Below are 21,264 nucleotides of genomic sequence, written 5' to 3'. Positions count from 1 at the left end.
CAAGCTTTTGGAAAAAATGACCATTATAATCAAAGCCATATCTTCTTTGTGTTAAACTTTTTTTGCCAGTGTAAATTGGCATTACTGCTGGGAAGAATTAATCCAGTCTGTCTCCTGATGCATTTGGAAATTGATTTTAAATTTAAAACTAACCACTCCAAAAAAGAGGCAGCATGGTAGCTAGGGATGACAGGTCCACCTGATTTTCACTGTTAAAGCGGTGTGAAGGTGACTGCTTTTCTGGCATTGAACAAGCAGGGATCTGGTTCAGAGAGCTGATCCAACAATGACCTAATCATTTTATTTTCTGATGGTTGTTTTGTGGTCAATGGTTGATTTGCAAATATATCTGTGCAAGAGAGATGACAGAGCTTGGGATCAGAGGTGAAGGATGGCTTCTGTTGTAGTAGTTTTCATTTAAATGGGTTTAAGCTGCTGTGAACCTGCATGCTTGGGATTTGTGTTGCTGAATTGCAGTGTGAAGTCCCATTTGCTCACAGACCTTTTAGTCACCTTTAAAAAGCATGAAAAGCTTGCAAATACGGTCATGAAGGAACTGTGAATTTCCATCATGTAACTTCTCTGTATTGTTAAACAGTGCATTCTAAGTATTTTAAGATCATATTTTAATTTTGGCAGCTGTGAGAAGTAACTTTCTTAGCATGAGAATTTAAGAATATGTTAGTGACCTGGTTGTGTCAAAGAGAGTATCAGCACTTCCTGCAGGCATCTTGCATTAATGACTGTGATATATGAGACTCCACATCTGAGCTGAGTTAGTCTTTCGCTGGCGTGTACTCACTGTCCCATATTTTGAATTAGCTCTTTATAAATATCTTTTCTAGCTCTGAATCCTCTGCTTCCTGTAACCCTACAGGTTTGATACTTCCCTTTTGTCTTCATTGGAATGCTTTTAGTTGCATTTGATAAAATGTTAATGAATTTCTGTTTTGACAAAAAGCATCAATGCAGTTTTGTGAAATTAAGGGAATCCACTAAATTTAAAGTTCAGGATTAGCTTCCAAAGTGATCTGATACAGACAAATCCTTGCTGGCAGTGGTCTTCTAAGACTTGAAACTTCATAAGCAGTGTGATTTCCTTACAGTCAAAGTACTTTAAAGTTGTTAGAGATACTTATTGTTGCTTTTAGCAGGTAGTTTATTGTGCAGATGCTGATACAGCATCTTACATACGCCTCACTTGCTACAGCTGTCTTCTGCGTAATATACCAAGATCTGTCTGTGGCGTTTTTGACCTTGAGAGGCTGGGAAGGCTTTACCTCCTTTCGTGCTAGCTATTCTAGCTGATATCTCTATATCTGATGTCTGCCTTAGTCAAACATATTGCTGCTTGGATGTTTCTGTGGGTTGTAGTTCCTCATCTATTTCATAGCTGAGCTTTTCCAAAAAAAAGTGTTGGCCTCTGTTCTGTGCTCCATTAATAAATGCTGCACTGGCTTCTGTCTTTCTGGGTCTGAGTGCTGTGACCCCTTTATGCCATGGACCAGCTCCCCAGACTTCACCTCTGTGTTCCTGTCCCACCAAAACACCATGTATGCCTGGATGGAAATCCTTCTGCAGATTTTTACAGCTTCCCTGTAGCTGCCAGTATCTTGCATAGGGTATGGGTAAACGCTTTCTGACAAAAAGTGGATAAAGCTATCCTGGTATTATCTTGATGCTTCTGAGAAGTCCTTAAAAATGTAGGTAGCAAACGTTTTAAATAACCAGAAATGTCTTTCAAAACTTGCACAGTGAACTAGGGCAAGGGGGAGAATGAGTGGTGAGCAGAGGGAAAGTCATTAGAAAAGGAGCTTCCTTGAACTGGTTTTACCATGTCCTGGAGCTACTGCTCTCACTCATTTTAAATGGTCCTCTGAAAATAAGGGGTAATTTTGATTCAAATTCAAGCTGCCTATCCTAGGTAATTCTGATGTTTAGACAGCCAGTGCATCGGTGACTTAAGATTATAATATTTGTATTCCGGTAAGCTTATAGTTGCTTGCTGACTTGTAATTACTGCATAATTTTGTCATTAAAATAGACATTGCTTTGTTCGCAGTCTGCAGTTCTTGACCTGCTCCTGTCCTTGTAATACGAAACATAGTCGTTCTGAAAAAAAAAACAAACAAACACAACTTGATAGGCCTCAGATACTGATATCCTAAAAAGACATAAAAATAGAACAATCATAGAAAATGCTACATATAAGTGATGAGTTTCTAGAGGTTTATGTAAAGCTGTACTTTATGGGTGTTCAAGTAATAAAATCTAATGCCTTGTTGGCACTATCCTGCATGCAAAAATAAAGCCATTCGCTGGAGTAAGAAGCTTCTGAACTGAGGCTGGAATCAAAATTTGGGACAATTTTTTTGTTGTTTGAATAGAAACAAACTTTTGTGGGTGATAACTGGGAGTTGTTTGAGTAATCTGAATTGAGTAGTCTTCATGTCAGTGATTACAACTAAGGGACAAGGAGTATGTGTTCGCAGGTAGGAGAAAGTTCAAGAAGGTAGGGGTGGACAAGGGAGTCCGATGGAAAGAAGGAAATAAGTGGTGTACTTCAATCTTCTTGTCACTGACAAGGAATGACAAGGAATTTCTGGAGAGACCAGACCATGCATGAGGGCTGGGCTATTGGAGCCGCTTAGGCAAGAGTGAGAAATTAGAGATGAAGTTTTGAACGATGGCTTCTGACTTGGCAATGGCAGCCTCATTTGGGATGAGGCTTTAGGTAAGTCCTTTTGTTAGAACTTTGAGCTACGTCTCTAGTTACAGAAAAGCCAGCAAAGAATGGAAGTCCTACTGAAACACGCAGCAAACTGTGACTTGCATATGGTAGGGAAACATTCTCCTGTGAGAACATTTGGGAAGGATATATTTTTTTCTGTGGTAGTTTTCTTCAATCATAGTATTTTCTAATGTGACAGACTAGTGACTGGCTCCTTCTCTGCTGTTGCTGTTAAATGGTGTTTTCTCTCCTAGGGTTTGGACGTGGCAGAGGGAGAGGAGCGGGGAGGTTTTCAGCCCAAGGCATGGGGTAAGAAACATGCAGAGCACAGATTTCGGGGAGGATCAAACGCAGTGGCAAGATTGTTTGCCACTGTATGTATTACTATTGTTGTATGTATGATAAATCACGACAGATGCAAAAATTCATAGATTCGTTAGATGGTAACTGGATTATTTTTGTCTTAAACCAGTGTTTGACTGGACACATCTCTAGAATCCTAATCTAAGTTCACTTGATGTTAATGTGTCAAACTTGGAGGAACCCATTTATACCTATCAGTAAGAGCCACACAGTGCCTAGGAGGTTTGAAGTGCTGTGTGGTGCTTATTGTCCTAGGTAAATTGGAAAAGGTATTTGTTTCAGTGGAATTTGTGAGTCCTAAATAAACATAGGAAGACAAGTGATTATAAGCTCTCTCCTGTTTTTGAGGTTTCATGCTTTCACTGTTAGAACATGCATGTATCTGAAAGCAATCAAAGGTAGTTACTCAGTAGTTCTAAAGATTGTTTTTAATTTTGACAGCGTAACTTGATTCAGAGAATCAAGCCTCTGTTCCTTTCAGTGTTTGCCCTAAATGACATGTCATGTAATATTGGTGATGTCATGGTGAACAGAAGGCTAATTCTACTTCTTTAATAATCCTTCTTGTTCACAGTCGATATGATGAACTGGAAGGAGTTTTTTTCTGTAATCTTTCACCTGTTACCTGCATCTGTGTTTTTTGGCCTTGGTGTCAGGAGTGTGTTCTGAAATAATCCTACTGATGTTCTGACTGCTGTCCTGTACAAGTCTGGAGCTCTGAAATTATATGATACTGGTTTCTTATCAGTCAGCCACCAAGAAACTATCAGCTGAGAAAGGCTTAAAGCTGAGCATATAATCTAATGCTTTAGAGGATGGGGAGGAGTAGGTATGCTGTTAACTGCATTTTCAGGAATTCTTGTTTTGGTTCAGTTTCTCTACAGTTTCCTTACTTTTTTCTTCCTCCTTTTCTCTTTTCTCCTTTTTTTTTTTAATCCGTGTCTGCTGATAGAGGAAAAAATTCTTTGGAAACCAAAATGATCAAGATAAATATATGTGGAAATCAAGATGTTAAATCTAATACAACTTCAACTGAAAATGATGGCACTTTTGTTCAATGAATGACCCATGTGTTCTCTTCCATTTCTTAACTTTTAAAACTCTAGGACATTTAACCCTGCAGACTATACGGAGTCTTCTGCCACTGATGGCTTTGGGACAAAAACAGAGATTTGGGAGACTGGTCAGAATGATGCAGATGATGGAACTGGTAAGATGCTTCCAGAAGTGGAAGGATTGGAATGAAGACCTGTAGCAAATTGCAGTTAAAATAACTGTTCTGTTAGTATTCAGCTACCTTCTGAAAATGTGAATACATCTCACGTAGCACAGATAGTAGTTCATTTTTGTAGCTTTGCTGCTGCTAAATTGCAGAGCACATGCTGTAGCCCAAGTGACTCTCCGGTTAAATTCAGGGGAGGGTAATTTGTGATTTTTTGTTTTGGCACTGACAATCCCTTGAGAGACAAAAGGTTATTGGAAGAGTTATTGGAAGAACCTTGTAAAGAACTATATGTAAAGAATCTTAAGTGCTGCTTAAGATTTCACCTAATTGTAGTTAAGGTTGCAAGTGCCACTGAAAATGATTGGTTCACAGGCATTGAGCAGTAGGATCTGAATATTAAAGTAGAAGAAAAGAAAGGAAAACCTATTGATAAATATAAATCCACTTTGTGACACTGAGATGTCTGTGGAAGCTCTGCCTATGCAACATAGGAACTTGAGCATGTGAATTTCTGGGATAGAGGAGAGTTCCAAGATCTGACACTTTGAAGAGAATTATTAACTAAAACATGAGTAGGCACTTGAACGGAAGCCAGAAGAGCAGTCTGCCTCTCTGAAGATAGAGGCAGCTGTATGTTTCTATATGAAGTGTGCACTCCTGGCTAAAGGCAAGAGACAAGATGGTCTGGAAAGGAACCACTTCACAGTCGTTTGGGTTCATGGTGATTCAGAAATGAAGAATGTGACCTTGTCGGTGACTTGGAAAAACAAAATAGGTTGTTGCTTCTCGTAGTCTGTGGCAGGAGATGAAGACCAAGGGAAGCCTGTGCCATTATGGAGAAATTCATGTATGTTATTATCCACATTTGGAAACCACTGGCTGACAGGAGAGACTTTTTGTTTTTTAAAACCCCAGTAAAGAGTGACTCTTCTGATCTCTTCATTGCTGAAGCCAGCTGAGATTTTTTTTTACAACCTCTGTGTCAAGTGTGGAAGGAAAAGACTGATACTGGAGGCCAGTGTGTGCTTTGTGGAGCACTGCAGTGAGCCCCTTGAGGAGCAGCTTTCTAAACTGCATAAAAACCATTTTTCACTTAACTGGAGAAGGCAGTAATAGGCTCAGAGTTCAGGCGGTTTATTAGGCAGCTGTCTTGTCGGAGAGCTGCTTCCTAGCAGGCCAATGTGGGAGAGTGGCACTGAGGACATTAATGGTCATTGGAAGGGGAACTCTTTTGCCAAATAGGGCATCTTTCAGGAAATTGCATTTTAAAAGATAGGGTGGTGTAGCACGAACAGGAGCATGCCTTTTACTTCCACTCATGTTCGTTTTTCAAATAAGTTTGTCAGGTAAGGAGTTAGAAAGGCAGCTAAAAATACCCTTAAGAATACTGATGCTGATGTTTGCTGTGTGGTAGTGGAGGACAAGATACGCTGTAACAAGCATAACAGAAGCAATAAGGTTGTCTGAGGAGGCTGGAACACAGGTAGAAAATTCCCTGGTTATTTATTAATGATCACAGTTAGGAGGCTGTGGTTTATAAAAGACTTTGGCTTGTGGTCTGCTTCCAAAGTGAGCCTGAATGGTGGTGACCCTCCCTGCAAGCTGTGTAGCCTTTGTATACCACCTCCTTTCAATCTGTCCCTTTTGTGGGCATCTCCTCAGGCTTCAGTAATGGAAGAATTCTGCCTGGGAGTAAGAGTGGGTGCGGCTGAACAGATCCCCAGGAGAGTGTGAATGTGTCCACACGAGGGGTTTGCTGCCAAGGAAATAGTGGAGATTGAAAGCACGCCAGCCTGTGTGTGTCTGCAACTTGTCTTTTGGTGCCACATCAGGCACGTTTTGCTGTTAGGCCCTATGCATGTCAGCAAGAACTGCATTGGATTTCAGTGAAGCAACTTAAGGCACGTATGGGGTGTTGGGAAGGGTGAGGAGAAGTTGGCTTGGCCTAGCTGGCTCTTAGGTGTACGAGTGTGGGGAGTTTCCCGCAGTATAGGAGCATTTGTCGACACAGGGAGTTTCCTGTGCAGTAATTTGGTGAGTGGGCATCTGAAGCAGATGACCGTGAATGTTCTTTATGGATGCTAAGTAACTTTCTGCTGCTAAGCTTCCTTTACTTTCAGTGCAAAGGCACCGTAACTGACAGAACAAAGTCAAAATGCCTCTGTGTGTGTATCAGTATAGGCAGAGAGTTATATTTTGTGGTGTTTCTACTTTGGACAAGTGCTAGGAATGTCAGAAAATGGCCCGAGGTATACACCCCTCCCCAGTTTTTTAATAAGAGTAGGTTTAAAATTGAGTAACTTAGTTTTACCCGAGAGGGAAGGGCTTTCAGCCTTGTGCTGGAAAGCATCTTGAGGGTGGTTAAAAAGGAGGTTGCAGCTGGGGCAGCAGTTTTCAAGCAGAAGTGGGAGAGGTAGGAAGGCAGAGAGGAGCAGGGGGGAAGGGGTGGCAGACAAGGTGAGGGGCAGGAAGCAGGTTGTACAGAGTGGAGCTGTTGTTTTGGCTGGTTAAACATAAGTGCTAGGGTTTTAGGGTTTAGGGTTTTTTAGTTCCTTTTAATTTACAGTGCTGTTACGTTAGTTACAGATCAAAAGTCCCAGTAATAAGTTACCAATGTGAAGATGCTAGACACGAACGAGAGGACGTGTTTATGTGTGGAGAGCCGTAAAGCCTGCAGTAGGCTGGTGAATGTCAGATAAGAGTATTCACAGAGAAAAGGCAGGGTGGAAATCCCTCTTTACTCCCTATTACCCAGTCCCATATCTTTTCATCTGCAATGAAAGAAGCAAAGTTACTGCATTCTTGCTACGTGGAGGATTACTGTCCTTGGTTTGCAGTTCCAGTAAAAAGGAGATAACGGGCAACTACCTGGAGAGGCTGAGCCAGTTTTGCATATTAAAATGTTTTCTGAAGACAGAACTCCACAGAGAACTTAAATTTGGAGGATGAGTATTTACAAAGTAATTCCTCTCTAAGACAGTGCTGGGAGAGGATTAACTTAAAAAAAAAATGGATTAAAAACGAACACATTATTTGTTCCAAAAGTGTTGTTGCTTCCATGTGTGCTCCCAAAGCGCTCTAGAACCTCGTACCGTGAATCATTGCAGGTGCTGGAGGAATCGCAGCAGCCTGTGTGAGAGGGGTTTGTGGAGGCATCGTTGTGTCGTTCTGTAGAACGGCTGTCTGGCTCTCTGGTGGTAAACCTTAGTGTTACTCGTTGAAACAGAGAATAAAAGGCAAATCCTAATGGTTTATAATGTTTTTGTGTAACTGTATTCCAAATAATTCAGCACCCTAGTTCTTATAGAAGTAATGTTCTACTGAAAAGGTAAAGGGAAGGGACAGGTGGAAGGAAACAAAATGACCCACGTTTTATCCAAAAGGGATTATACTTCAACAATTCAACTGATGCTTTCTTAGAGGCATGCTGAGTTTTCATTTCCTTGCTTTTTTTTTTGGTCCAAGGCAATGGGAGATCCTGAACAACAAATTGAACCAGTTCTTAAAAAAATAAATTAGGATGGAGGTATTCACTTCTCAAAGGAGACTATAAAAATGGATATTGTATTCTGGTAATTTACTGTTACCTTAGCTTTGGTGTTTCATAAATTTCACATAAAAACTTTATTCGTAGCATTTTGGTTATAAGCAGCTTACAGTGACTCTGAATCTGAGGAATGACAACTAAGAAAGAAAAAAAAAACTAAATTATATGTATCTGTCACGGGGGAAGAAGGGAAATGGGTAGCTTGGAAGTTGCAAGGAAGCTGTTTTTTTTTAGGATTGCTGTAGGATCAGAAAGAACACTTAAAGGAATCATTCAGATCATTTGAAGATGTGGATGTAACCCAGAAGAAAAGGATAGAGCAAAGTAAAATAATTTTGGGGCAAACACATATGGCTGAATAAAAAAAAGGGGAGGGGGAAGTGATAGGAAGTGAGGAAATGGAGGAAAATAGTTGAAGGTGTACCAAAACCATATTTTATACTTTTGATTAGCTTTACGACTTTCTGAAACTGATCTTTTTGCAGAAGAAAGCACAAAACAGTCAGAGATGGGAGTGTATGTTGAAGCTGACGGACAAGGATCCTTGAAAACTCAAAGCATAATTTCAGTGGAAAACAGAACTGTTAAACAGTAATACTTCGCAAGGCATGGGGGTAAAGGTTGGGAAGAGGATTTATGGAGCTACAATAACACCAAGGTGGATTATGGACAAAAAGGAAATTGTTAGACTTGTGGCAAGATCAGACTTAGAAGCCTGTCAATACCAGGAAGCTGTTAGCAGTGGGGATTTAAGTCAGAGAAGAGCAATAAAACACCTGATGTTGGAAGGATTGATTTTTGGAAGGCAGTGTGTTAATAAGTGACAGTGATGAACTTAGCCTGGGTCAGCTAATAAAAGGGTGAAGGGCTGCCTTCAGCATTCAAAAGGAGTGAATGCACAGAAGTGTAGTCATGAGTAGAAGCAATGGATAAAAATTTATAAGGAGCATTAGGAAAACGTCGCAGTGTTACTCCAAATAGCTCCAGTCTCCAGAAGGTGTGGTGAGGAACGCAGGGGGGCTCAGGTGTGCTTTGCCAAGACTTCTATTTCTTTGTTTTACCAGATTCTGAGCTTCCTTGGGCAGCTCTGGCACCAGCACACGGTGTGTCTGCTGCAGAGGCGGGCCTTGCTCTGGGTAACCTGAGACAAATCCAAGCAGAGCAAATAGGGGATGAATTTCTTTAAAGAAGAAATATCAGAGGAAGGAGTCGTGCTGGTCAGGAGAGGAGGGAGGTAAACTCTCTCTACAGAGTCCTGTTCATGAGGCTTTGCCTCCTTTCCAGATTTCCGGAATTTCTGTGAAAACGTGTGGGTTAGGCTAGAAATTTGAGGTACTGTGATTTTGGCATGCTTCCATATGATCTTCAGTTATTTTTCAAGTGCCTGGATATTTCACAATAAGAAAGATTCCCCTAGTTAGGGGCTGTGGTACAAACAAGAGCAAGATGTTTCAGGCAATGTTATATTGCTCCACAGAGCCACCCCAGAGTGGATGTTACCTTGCTCAGGACCTGCCAAATAATTTTGGATTCCGAGGTATAAAATCCCTCCCTTCTTGCCCTGTGTGTATCTCTCTGTGGTTGGCCTAGATCACTAGATTAGTGCCGTTCAGCCCTGCACTGGCTTGGCTGCTGCTTTTTAAAAGGATACAGAAGGCCGCACTAATTTAGTGATCCTGTCAGTACAAGTGGGATTTGGTGCTGTCTGTAGGAGGCTTTTGTTTCTGATGGGGGTTCCTGATTCAACAAAAGGATGGGATTCCAGTCGTAGTTCTGCTGTTGTGCTTGATCGAAGGGGATGGTACCAGAAACTTCAAATGCTGGTGTTGGCTCGTGGTTTTGGAGCTCAGATGGCAGCTCAGGTTGTTGCTGGGTTACCCTCCCCTGTGCTTATGCTGGTGGGCAAGGCTAAAGTCCGTTCATCGCTCTTGCATGTCTGGGTCTGCTGTTTCCTAGGGAAAGGATCAGGTTTTTAAATCTGTAGGGTTGTTTCCTGGAGCTTTACTTCTGCTGCATGCTGTGGACTGGGTGCTGTGCCCTGGTGTTTGCCGAATTGTGCTGCAAGTGATGGGAAGAAATGTTTTACAGCTATGGTGGAAGCTTATTGACTCTTCTGCTGCCATGATATCAATTATATATGTTTTAAGATCAAACCCTTCTGCAAGGAGAAGGGATTTGGGTTGCTCTGCCCTGAGGAGAGGGTTAACAGGTTGGAAGGGAGCCTCCAGAAGCATAGCTTGGGTCTTGAGTTTGAGTATGTTGGAAGTGAGATTACAGATGTCAGAGAAGGTGTTTTGGTTGTATGAATTTGTTACGGAATTGGGAGATCCCGTGTAGGGGCTGAGCAACCCCTCCCTGTCATGGGGACGGGTATAGGAGGATACGATAATGTTTGATATTAATCACTGGTTGCAGATGTGCGTTTTTGCAAATTATGTCTGGTACCACAGCAGCTAAGAAATACCTGAAATCGTAGACCAAAGCTTAAAAAAACACCTCCCAAAAGCTTGAACCTGTAGGCCAATTTTGTAGGGCTTCCCATGTTTTCAGCTATAATCTCCTCAAGTTGTTTTACTGATAATCAAAACAGAACTGCTTTTAATGCAGAAGGGTTGAAATATGATGATGTATTTTTAGCTGGTAACTGTTCTCTTTCCTTCCCCAAATTGTAATAGGAGCCTGGAAAAATTCAATAGAAGAATGGACAGCAGAAGACTGGAACGAAGATGTAAGTGTCCCTTCCTAGATAGACAGCATTCGTTAATTACCTTTTTCAGAGTCTCTGCATTGTTCACAAAATCTCAGTGCTCTAATTATTTCTTTCTTATATGTATGCAGTGATGTTTCTTGCTGTAATTCCCCTTTAAGAGTATATATTTAGAAAAGCTTAATTTTAAATCCAATTGAATTAAGAAATATTTTTATTTTGCTGGATGGCCTTTACAAGAATAATAAAACGTTAAATTCTGTCCCAAACTAAGTATTAGTGAATTATAGTTCTTGACTGCTTAATGACAATGTGTGGTATCTGCATACTTCCCCCTAATATTATATAGGGATGTGAAGCCATATTATCACAAGATTTTTTGTTGAAATGCTGAAGCTTACTATCAAGTTTAGACTCATCATTGATGCTTTTTGCTTGAAATGTGCATAATTATTCCAGTCAGTCCTCTTCATGTTCAGAATATTAAAAGAGGAGCTAGTAGTGTGCTGAAGATGGCACTTAGTTGCTTCACTCCTGTTGCTTCGTCATGATGTGTTGTCTGAAGTAGTGAAACAATCTTTTTTCTTTACTAGGCAGGAGACATCTTCATGTCTGAAAAATGTTTGATGTATTTATTGTTTAAATGTTTGTGATTTTAAGTTTTCAGTATCATAATAAAGATGAAGCAGTTCATAAAACAAACGAGATAAATAAGGCCTTAGTACTTAATTTTTTAATTTTTACATAAACATCTATCATTTCAACAAGATTCTTTGAAGGGTAAGCTTGTTTCAGACGTCGTCCCTTTTGCTTCCTGTAGGGTGGCATGTTGGTGTTATCCCCAGGGATATGTGAATAGGTCACGTAACAGATGCAAAACTGTCCTTACTTAGCAAGGAGGCTGTGTCTTTTGAGAAAATAAAAAACTAAAATATGACCTAGTCCTAGGTTCCTCTGTATCAGCTACTGCCATCAAATGCTGTTTTTTTGTTTGTTTGTTTTTATGAAACTGTCCTCTGTTTCTGCAATATGTACTAATGAAAGGCTAAGGATAGTGGAAATGTCTGCCCATGTGTCTCCACTCTGTTTAGCACTGGTACGATACCGCATGTATATAGTATGGGAGGAATGTTGAGCAGTGCTCACTAGGGGTAGGTTTTTTCTATTATTATTAAAGCTCAGTACCTAGCGCATCAATCTTGAAAGAGCAGCAGATGAAATCTCTAGCCTGTTGTTAATTTTCATTAATTATGGGAAGCTGGAAGAATCCCTGTAACCTAGGAGAAACTTATTCATGTGTTGATTCTCAGAAAGAATGAATGAAATGGAAAGCTGCAGGCAAATTAGCCCGGAGTGTGCCTAGAGAAAAATAAAAGGAAAATTGATTAATCTGAGTCAAAAAAAGGAAAAAAGGAAGTACAGGATACAGTTTGTGCAATTCAGTGTTGCTTTATTGAAAATAAGCCCAAATAACTTTTAATTTACTTAAAGACCGAAATTATGTTTAAGTGTGAAGATAAAGTATGTTCTTGTAAGAGATTTCACTTTAAATTGTTTGTTGTCTTTTAAAAATAATTTCATGATACTAAAACCCACACTAAGTAGATTGTGATCAGTTTTGTAAATTTTGGCAAATAGCCTTTAGCAGGAGGATCCTTACTGAAAGTGTGTACTTCTGGGAGGGCTACAAAGCAATCCCTTCTTAGGCCAGATGCAGTCTAGTGTCTTTATCAATGCTTTGGAAGTAAAAAAAATAAAATCACTGCTGAATAAAATGTTTGGGAAATAGAAAAATTATTGGGTAATAAAAGTAAACCAGTCATGCAGAGAAATCTTGATCGCTGCTAGATGTGACTTGTTCAAATGAAAAATGTTTTAATATAACCAAGTGCTACCCCTCAGCCTTTTCTTTCTTGAGGTAGGAATAAAGAATGCAAGGCATACCTCCAGAACAAGGGACTGTTTTCTGGAAAGCGGCAACTGAAAATATTTTAGAGTTTTAGTGGATGATGCAAAAAGAGCAGCTCAGCATGGTTTCCTAAAGGGCTGATGCTGTGGCCAAAAAAAAGCTACTGTAGTCTTTTTGCCTGTAGGCAAATAACTTTCTGCCTGTAGAAAATATCTGGGAAGTATTAACTGATGGAAGAGGTGCTAGAGTGTGATTTTCAGTTTATTTGGCATAGTTTACTAAATATGAAAAGGGTTGCATGATTAGCATGTGTGTTCAGTTCTTAATCTAGCAGAAAGGTATAATATGATCCTGTGTCTGGAAAATGGAGCCACACATTTAAATGTGTAATTAAACAAGTCTAGCAGTGTGACTAATGATTGAAATGATCAAGGAAGGTGATGTATGTGCTGTCTGCTGATAGACCAGGTGCTTTTCCGAAGCATATTTTTGTTCTCTAGTCAGATATGTTGCAAGGTCAGTATTTGAACAGGTGAGTGAAATTTAATGTTGCTTGATCGGAGTAGGATTAGATTTTTGTGATCTGATAGTCCTGTCTGGTATTTATCTTCATTAAAGTAATGAGTACAGTGGGGTGTCAGTGTGATGTTTAACAGGGTGGAAACTACTTGCAGTGAAAATAGGAGGTTGTATTTTTTTGAAGGGACATTCAGAACATGGGCAGTGAAGGACCAGACAAATTTTGAGGTACTGTAGATGCTCAAATATATTTTCTTGTTCCATCACATATCAACTGGCCAGAGCAGGAGCTAACTAGTTGTTAAATGTGTTATCTGCTTGGTGATTGGTGAACAATTTTATAATAGAAACAAGGGCTGAAAAGCACAGGCATTTCACTGCAGATGGAGGAAATACCCTTGTGAAGCTGCCACATGCAAATGGCTCGTGACTGTTCATTTGGTTCTGGGAAATTGCCAGTGCCTCAGTGAAAGATTTGCGAGCGTGGTGTGTGGTGAGCAGAAATGACTTTGTCAGAAGACGGTAATTTTACCTCTGAGAAATACTAAATACATCTGTGTAACCAAATATACTTGTTAGCTGCTGCAGAGAGTATGTGTTTTGATAAATGCTATTATTCCCAGATTTCAGAATTAGTTGCTTGATTTAAGTTTGTGGCAGTTTGCTACAGGGACAGGGTGCAAGTGTAAATTTAAATGTAGCAGAGCTGGTAGCTGAAGACTTGGGAGTAATTTTGCATGCTGGTTTACTTGAGGTGACCATTTCTTCTTGCATACTTGGAGCATACTTTTAGGCTGTCACAAACATCCTCGGGCTCCTCGATTTGCTTAGTTTTCAGGATTCATCAGTGGTTTTGCCACAGTTGGTCTTTCCCTGTGTTGTGTGGGCAGAAGAAACTGTTGGCATAACAAGTAACTTAATATTTAACCAATGGATTGCAGATCAGAGCTGCTGCTCTGCTATTAGTTGACCTCCTTATGCTGTTAAATGCAGGAATCTCATAATGCTACAAAAAAGTTCAGTACAAGGTGTTCTAAAATAACACGTGCAGTTGGGAAAGGGCTGAACAATAAAGGAAGAGGCTTTTTTTTAATTGAATAATGAGGTGATTCCTTGTTAGCTTTGATTGGTCCAGCGAGTTGAAGGCTTGCATCATGATGCTCAGGACAGAGCTGAGAAGTGTTCCAGAAGGTGGGGGATTAAAATACTTTGTCTTGGCTGCGATGGAAGGGAGGGAAATGGAGGGAGGAACTGTGGTGAGTTTCAATTTTCCATGACCCACTGTGGTGTAAGTAAGGGAGTTGTAGCAGTGTGTGAGAAACAGATGAACTTTGCCTCTGAGTGGGAAGTGATAGCTCCCAGACAGCCTCAGACAACTTTAATCAGCAGCGGTTCACAGGAGAAGCCTGATCAGTTGAACACATGCATGGATGGATGCGTTTTGTAAGCAGAGCTGCCCATGGGATGGCAGGTGAAATTGGCTGGTATCCGTGATGTGCTTTTCAACTGGGCTGCTAGCAGCGCATGCAATTAAAAAGGTGTAATTTCCTGCAAGAGCTGTAGTAAGATGTCCCATTCTAAAAGAATCCTTTGTAATTGAGTAAGGAATAACAGAGCTATTCAGAATACAGAGTTACACCACAGTAGTTAAATTTGCGGAAAATCACCCTTAATTTAAAATAAGACCATTATATGTGTATTTTCATCTTGTTGAGCCTAACCTGTATTGGCTTGAGACCCATTCTGGGTGTAAGTATTCCTGCCAACAGAAGCAAATTAACCCTACAAAGTTGTAGTTGTGTAGCTGTTTTTTAAAAGGAAAGCTATTAAAATTAATCGCCCCCTTTGCCCTTCTTACCCCCCAAAACAACCATTCAACCCCCCCTCATCTTTCCTCTTGTATGTGCATGTATCTGTTGTAACAGAATGGTGTAAAAATGACAGATGCCTGCTGTGGATGGACTGACCGGTTGCACTAATGCAAACATCTACGTGCCTCTTCCTTTATTATTGTTTTCAAACTCATGCTTGCAGAGCAAAGAGTTTAAGATGTTATTGCTGTCCCTAGCAAAAGTGCCAAGAAGGAGCCTTGAATGCTAGTTCCTGGTGTACACCTGGGTGCAAACCTGCCTCTGCTGGTGGGGTGAGCAGACGTGTAAAACAAAGGGATAGGTGAAGTGCGTAAAGGAGAACAAGTACGTAAAGGAGTCTAAGTGCCTTAGACTTCTGCAGTGGGATTTATTGGAGCTGCTCCATGGCATCCTAAATTGTGTCCACACAAGGTATCTTTATGCTGATAATATACTGTCACATTAATTAGTTTCTACTGGAATATTTTTCAGTTATTATTGCTCAAACTACTGTAGGTACTGTGGTATATCATTTTGTGTGTACAGTTGATTAAATATCCTAATGGTAATTAAATCGGTACTTGATTCTGTGTTAGACTTGAGTGAAGTTTGAGTGTTTTTAAGCACAGCTGCAGCATAACTGGCTGTAAAAGTAGTTTGGCGTTTATTTTTATCTGGTAGTGCATAACCAGAATGAAACTTCTTCAGATGTTGCAGCAGTGAGATGTGAGAAAGTGTATAATTACTATTTTTTAATCTTTTTCAGCTTTCTGAAACGAAAGTCTTTACTGCTTCCTCTGTTCCAGCTGAGAATCATGTGACTCCTGGGCAAAGGTAAGCTCTTCCTCATTTTCCCTATATCTTTAAACACTTCTGCTGGTGAAGCAATGTTATCATGCACATATTAAAGCAGATGTTGGATGAAACATAAGAACAGCACTGGTCAGAGATGGGTTAACCTGACTGCAAAATTGCAAAAAGCCTTGCTTGTAAATCGTGGGTTCCTGTGTTACCTATAATCCTGGTTTTGGACTATGGATATATAGTCAGATGCACCAAATCCATGAAGAGAATACTGAGAAGACTGTCTTCTGCACAAAGACTAGTTAAAGGCAAGAATGAAGATAGCTGGGGAGAAAAGTTTTGTGCTGTTGAAAAGGAGACACTGGCTTTGTTCAGGAAACAGAAATCAGCCCCTGAGGAGTCGAAAAGCACTCAGAATACATGCAGCATTTTGACAAATACGTTAACAGAGAAGTTTGCATTAGCAAGAAGCTGAAATTCCTGATCAGCATTGTGATTACTTGTCGTTACTCGTGATTGGGAGATCAGCATGTGAGAAATACAGCAGTAGCAGCCTTGCTGTGGTTGCCATCATCTTCCCTGAGTACCTGGCAGGTGGTGGTACAGATCTGTTGCCTGCATTAGCTAACATTTCCTCAGGTCAGAGGAGAGCATGTCAGCAGTCAGATACCACAAGATCAGAAAATTAGATGGCCTAACAGTCCCAAATATTCTGCTACAGCTGTACTGCTGAACTCCACTCGGCAGGGAAACTTTCTCATGGTTGTAATCCATGTAACATGGTTATAACCTGGAGAAGGCGTGGTGTCAAGTTCTTCTGCAACTTACATTCCTTTGCTTCTTAAACATGATATGCTAGTACAACTGTTGCTCTGATGTAAATATTCTTCCCGTGGATGTCCCCCAAACTATGTTAGAAAATATTCTAGTTCATTATGTTAAGTTCTGGTATTTTTTTACTTGCCAGAAATGTTTGAGCATTAAGAAATCTAGTGGTGAAAGTACTGGGAGGAACTCTTCAGCCCAAGCCTGCAGTGTGTTTAGGAAAAGAACTCTAAAAATTCTGATATCCTATATTGTATGAACACATTACGTCCTTGAATAAACCCCTACTAGATGTTAACAAGCCACGTTAAGTGTAAGAAAGTTTCTCATCCTGTGTAGGTATTTGTGGTAGCTTAACTTTGGGTATGTGCCGGCTATCTGAGAACCCTTTATTTCTGCTGCTCTTAGGACTTCCATGTCACCACATGTTGACTCAGTTGCTGTATTTGTGACTTGATTCTTTACTGTCCTTAAACCCATCATATACAGAGGGTAGAGCTTTGATCCCTGTCTGTTTTTAGAGGGATAGTGTGATATACAGTGTGGATATATAAAATACAAACAATGTGGCTGGCAAGCAGGATCCACTCAAACATGATGTATCTTTTGTAATTTGTCTCTAGTTACTTGATTATAGTGATTGTACAGGTTATTTATATGACATGGGATGTTACAAAAGTTGATGATCTTTTCAGAAAGAGTGCTAAGATAATTTCGATCGTAACCATAGTGGAAGGTGTCAGCTAGCAGGATTTTTCTTCCCAGTGACAGCCTCTCTTATTCTTCTTTGTGTGGAGAGTTTGTATGGCAGACAAGCAATATTCTTAAAAGCTTACTGATCAGTATTAGTTCTATTGCTGGTGTGGCAACTTTATCTAACATTGTTACTGCTTTCTTCAGTTTCAGCACAGCCAAATCATCATGTTTAATCTAACCAAACTTTACTTTTCTTACAGCATTGATTTGGTAACATTGCTTCAAAAACCTGTGACTTCCACTCAAGAGACAGAAGGCAACTCATTTGAGGCTCCCCAGCAGCAGACCTTTGGCCAAGCCCTAGTCTTCACAAATTCTCAGCACAGCACCCAGATGGCATCAGGAACTGGCAGTTCCAGTGCTGTAAACTCCTATTCTCCTCAGAGTCTGGTAAAATTATCTTATTCTTTGAGTGCTCTTCATGAGGAAATACTTCAGGTTAAGCAGCTTTTCCAGTACTGGTCATTTCATGAAATGTTTCAGTATGAGTAAAATTCTGTCCCAAATGCTAAAGAAATGGGATTAATAGCCTCTCTCACACATAAGTCTTTTTTTTTTTTTTTTTTTGCTAGGCAGTTGTTTCTTGGTTTACATGTTGTACTTGTATTAATTTTTTTGTGGGAAACAGGTGCGCTTACTGCATGCTGATTTAGGATTGAATCCTTGGTTTGTAGTAAAGAGTTCTGTGCCAGAAAACTATGATGTGACATTTCCAAGCACATATCTGACTGCTTTTTGTGGAAACATAACGATTTCTGAGTTTTCTGGAGTGATGAAGAAGGCTTCCCTTGTTTAATGATTCTGAGAGTTAAAATTGCGCACTTGTATTCTTTGAAAATCTGTTCAGCTATTAGTAATTAAATGTTTTTGGGATGCGTGGATTCAAGAAAATCAGTATTGTTGCAATCAGTTTTTAAAAGTTTATTAGTGATAACAATATAATCTGGCCATATGCTACATTTGATTTTTCATTGGTCATTTATTAGTAAACTAGGGCTGAAGAAGTTTCAGTTGTTGCCAAATAGCAGCTGTAGGCACTGACCTTATGATTATTTTCAAGTAACTTACTAAATTTTTAACTCTATTTCTCCCTTCCTTTTTTTCTCTCTTTGTCTTCTGGTAGTCTGCAGTTCTTTGTTCTGGCTTTGGAGAACTTGGATCCTCTAAATTGGCAAACTCTACTGGATCCCAAATCTTGGACCAATTGAAATCTCCAGGTTTGGGTCAGTTTACCTCCCAACAAAACAATAGTAGCTCTACCACCACTACCACAACTACCACATCGTCTTGGGATCTAAAACCACCCATTAGTCAGTCCTCAGTCCTTAGTCAGTTTGGTAAGTGCTTTCACATAATCTATTAATCTGCAAAATTTCTTAATGCCAATACCAGTTTAAAATGGCCTTGATGAAAGGCTTTTAAAAATGCAATTTTAGTAATAAAATTGGTTACAAGGTTTAAGTTTATCTGCTGGTAAGAGGTGTTACAAATATATCAGAAACTAAATTTTGATGGGCTTAAGCCTATCTGTCAATTCTTCAGAAGTTGTTGAGCCTTCATGTAGTGCCATCTTTGATTTGGTATGCCTGTCTATTTAAGTGGTACCTTGATGTGATTTCATTCTCAGCAAATCCTGGAAGATAAATATTTTAGTCTTTGTGCCTGTGCTGCTTTTAGCTGAACATAATGTGGTACCATATTTTGTCTTTTTCTGTTTTTTTCCTCTTAACTTCTACATGAGCTTTGAATGAGTACTACATAATTGCTTCATAATGTGCATCATATCTCCTTGTGTGAAGTCTGCATGTGCTCAGACTGATGCAGATTACTCATTTTGTCTGTTAGTAATTGGATGGATTTTTCATTTAATTAAGTACAATTGGCAGGAACAGCGGTGAACATGATAGGAAGCTGTTCTTTGCAGTTCTGTTGGTAGCAGTGTACTCACTGGAAAGAATGATAGTTCTTGTATCTATCTCTTGTATGTGTGTGTTTCCAAATAGATAAAGCAGCCAATTTGATAGCAGTTGTAATCTTTCATATGCAGTAACTCTGAGAAAATGTTTATATGCATTTCAAGTTGCCAAGTGAATAAAAAAAAACTCTTCAGATCGTGGGTGCTGTGGGTCTCTTCTGGTTGGTGGCCAGTGCTCCAAGCTGTTGTTTGGATTTCACATCTGAAAATTGTGAAAGAGAGAATTGGGGGAAAAAACTGCTTATGTCCAGTGTGTCCTGACTTTCAGAAAGATGGAGATGTTAGATGAATTCTTCCTTGTACTGAAAATCTTCACCTTTGTAGGGTAGGAAATCATAACTCATAATACATCTAAATTGCAACTCCAAACACCTTGAAAGTTACCACGTTTTATTGGCACACTTGAATGCAGTGAAACTTGCCACATTTGACTAAAATAATCCACAAGCTTTCTGATGCCTGATGTGTAATATTATGTGGCTATTATTTTTAAAGAAAGCTAAATAATGCTTGGTGAAAAGTGTTCATTTAAGATAGGGAATACCAAATGTTGGTGTTGTTATTGCAGTGGTAATATTCTACGTGGAACATGCGTGGTGCACACACTAGAAAATAATAGCTGTCAAGTGTGTCAGGTCACCCAGATTCTTTCATGAAGAGCAGAGTTTAATGCTTTAATTTTTTTTTTTCTCCAACTGCTGACCAGACTTTAAATCCCAGCCTGAACCATCCCCAGTTCTGAGCCAGCTGACCCAACGACAGCAACAACAAACGCAGGCAGTCCCTGTTCCTCCTCCTGGGCTGGAGTCCTTCTCCTCCCAGGTGAAACTCCGAGAGCCATCCCCGGTAGACACCTCTACAGCTGTCAGCAAAATGTTACAGCTGCCCAGTATATCTATGGAGAGCCAGGCAGTGACTGCCCATCAAACCCAGCAGAAACAGATAAAACCACCAAAACGGAGGATAACTCCAGCATCCAAGGTGGGTAATTTGAGTACCAAGTACTTGGGCACCAAGTACTTAATAATTGTGTATGAGTTTCTAGGGAGAAGAGGGGCAAAGACCATCATATGTTTTCTGTTTATAGAGCAGGGAGTTCTAAGCTGGATAGTTCTGCAGTCCAAAATACAATGATGTTGTCTTTTCCAAGCACATATCTGATTGTTCTGTGTGGAAAATGACTGATGCTGAGTGATTTTGGATTGACTTAAGTGGACGCAAGTTGAATGTTGGATGAAGGGGGGTGGGCATGGGTGACAGCTGCGTATGGCAAGATACAATGGCTAACACTTTAAGCCCCAGATCAGAGCACAGGATCAATAAATGAATTTCAGATTACAAGAATGGAATTAATTTATGTGATGTAAACTGGGGCTTTGTGACAAATGTAGTTAAGAGGAAAGATTGAGGCAGTAACTGAAGAAGCCTGTAGTTATGGGAGGTGAGTGTCAGTCATTGGTACGTTTAATACAGATAGTACACAGAAAGGAACTGTGGCTTTTTTCCCCTTTAAGATTCCTGCTTCTGCAGTGGAGATGCCTGGATCAGCTGATGTGACAGGGTTAAATGTTCAGTTTGGAGCTCTTGAGTTTGGATCAGAGCCTGCACTCCCGGAGTTTGGATCAACTTCAAGCAGTGAGAATACCAGCCAGGCGACCAACAATAGCTTGTACTCAAAATCTGTAAAGTACGTGTGAGTTCCCCTTGTGCCTTCTGAAATGCCCTCTCGAGGGGTCAAGTTTGTGCAAAATATGTCAAGGCACAGTTACTGTGTAACGGGAGGGGGGAAATAATGGTGGCTTGTAAGGGTGTGTTTTCTGTGGATGGCACGTTAAAAGAAGTCTCTCTTGTAATGACAATCAAAACCTTCTGGACGGGTTGATTTGAAGCTGCAGATGACACGAATGGAAAGAACCTTAAAGCAAGCTACCTTTTATAGAATTGCTTCCTCATGTTTGAGTGTCACGATTTTTAAATTTGCCAGAGGGTTTGTTCCTTACAACTTGAATTTTTCTGCTTTTGATCCAGGACAGATGAACCTTGTACCACATCT

General features: G+C 40.1%; 1 protein-coding gene and 2 non-coding genes across 7 annotated transcripts in view; all 3 read left to right on the top strand.

Moving 5' to 3' along the window:
* The window catches only part of UBAP2 (ubiquitin associated protein 2), an 82,775-nt gene that overhangs the window by 37,488 nt on the left and 24,023 nt on the right, over positions 1 to 21,264 (top strand). For 3 of the 5 annotated variants that reach the window (XM_035309706.1, XM_035309708.1, XM_035309705.1), the window contains exons 7-15: positions 2,986 to 3,040; positions 4,201 to 4,304; positions 9,344 to 9,403; positions 10,542 to 10,594; positions 15,618 to 15,685; positions 17,437 to 17,626; positions 18,360 to 18,573; positions 19,918 to 20,192; positions 20,726 to 20,904. In XM_035309706.1, the coding sequence (XP_035165597.1) occupies positions 2,986 to 3,040; positions 4,201 to 4,304; positions 9,344 to 9,403; positions 10,542 to 10,594; positions 15,618 to 15,685; positions 17,437 to 17,626; positions 18,360 to 18,573; positions 19,918 to 20,192; positions 20,726 to 20,904 (1,198 nt within the window). The remainder of the gene's footprint in view (positions 1 to 2,985; positions 3,041 to 4,200; positions 4,305 to 9,343; positions 9,404 to 10,541; positions 10,595 to 15,617; positions 15,686 to 17,436; positions 17,627 to 18,359; positions 18,574 to 19,917; positions 20,193 to 20,725; positions 20,905 to 21,264) is intronic. The other 2 variants (XM_035309709.1, XM_035309707.1) reach the window with 1 other exon arrangement.
* On the top strand, positions 17,923 to 18,006 carry LOC118156791. Its single transcript, XR_004746444.1, has one exon. It is a non-coding gene; the product is annotated as a small nucleolar RNA SNORD121A (small nucleolar RNA).
* Positions 20,330 to 20,414, top strand: LOC118156790. The gene has a single exon (XR_004746443.1). It is a non-coding gene; the product is annotated as a small nucleolar RNA SNORD121A (small nucleolar RNA).

The sequence above is a fragment of the Oxyura jamaicensis genome, chromosome Z, assembly GCF_011077185.1.
Source record: "Oxyura jamaicensis isolate SHBP4307 breed ruddy duck chromosome Z, BPBGC_Ojam_1.0, whole genome shotgun sequence".
Lineage (NCBI taxonomy): Eukaryota > Metazoa > Chordata > Aves > Anseriformes > Anatidae > Oxyura > Oxyura jamaicensis.
Note: the sequence above shows the minus strand (reverse complement) of the source record. Positions and strands in the feature narration are given on the sequence as shown.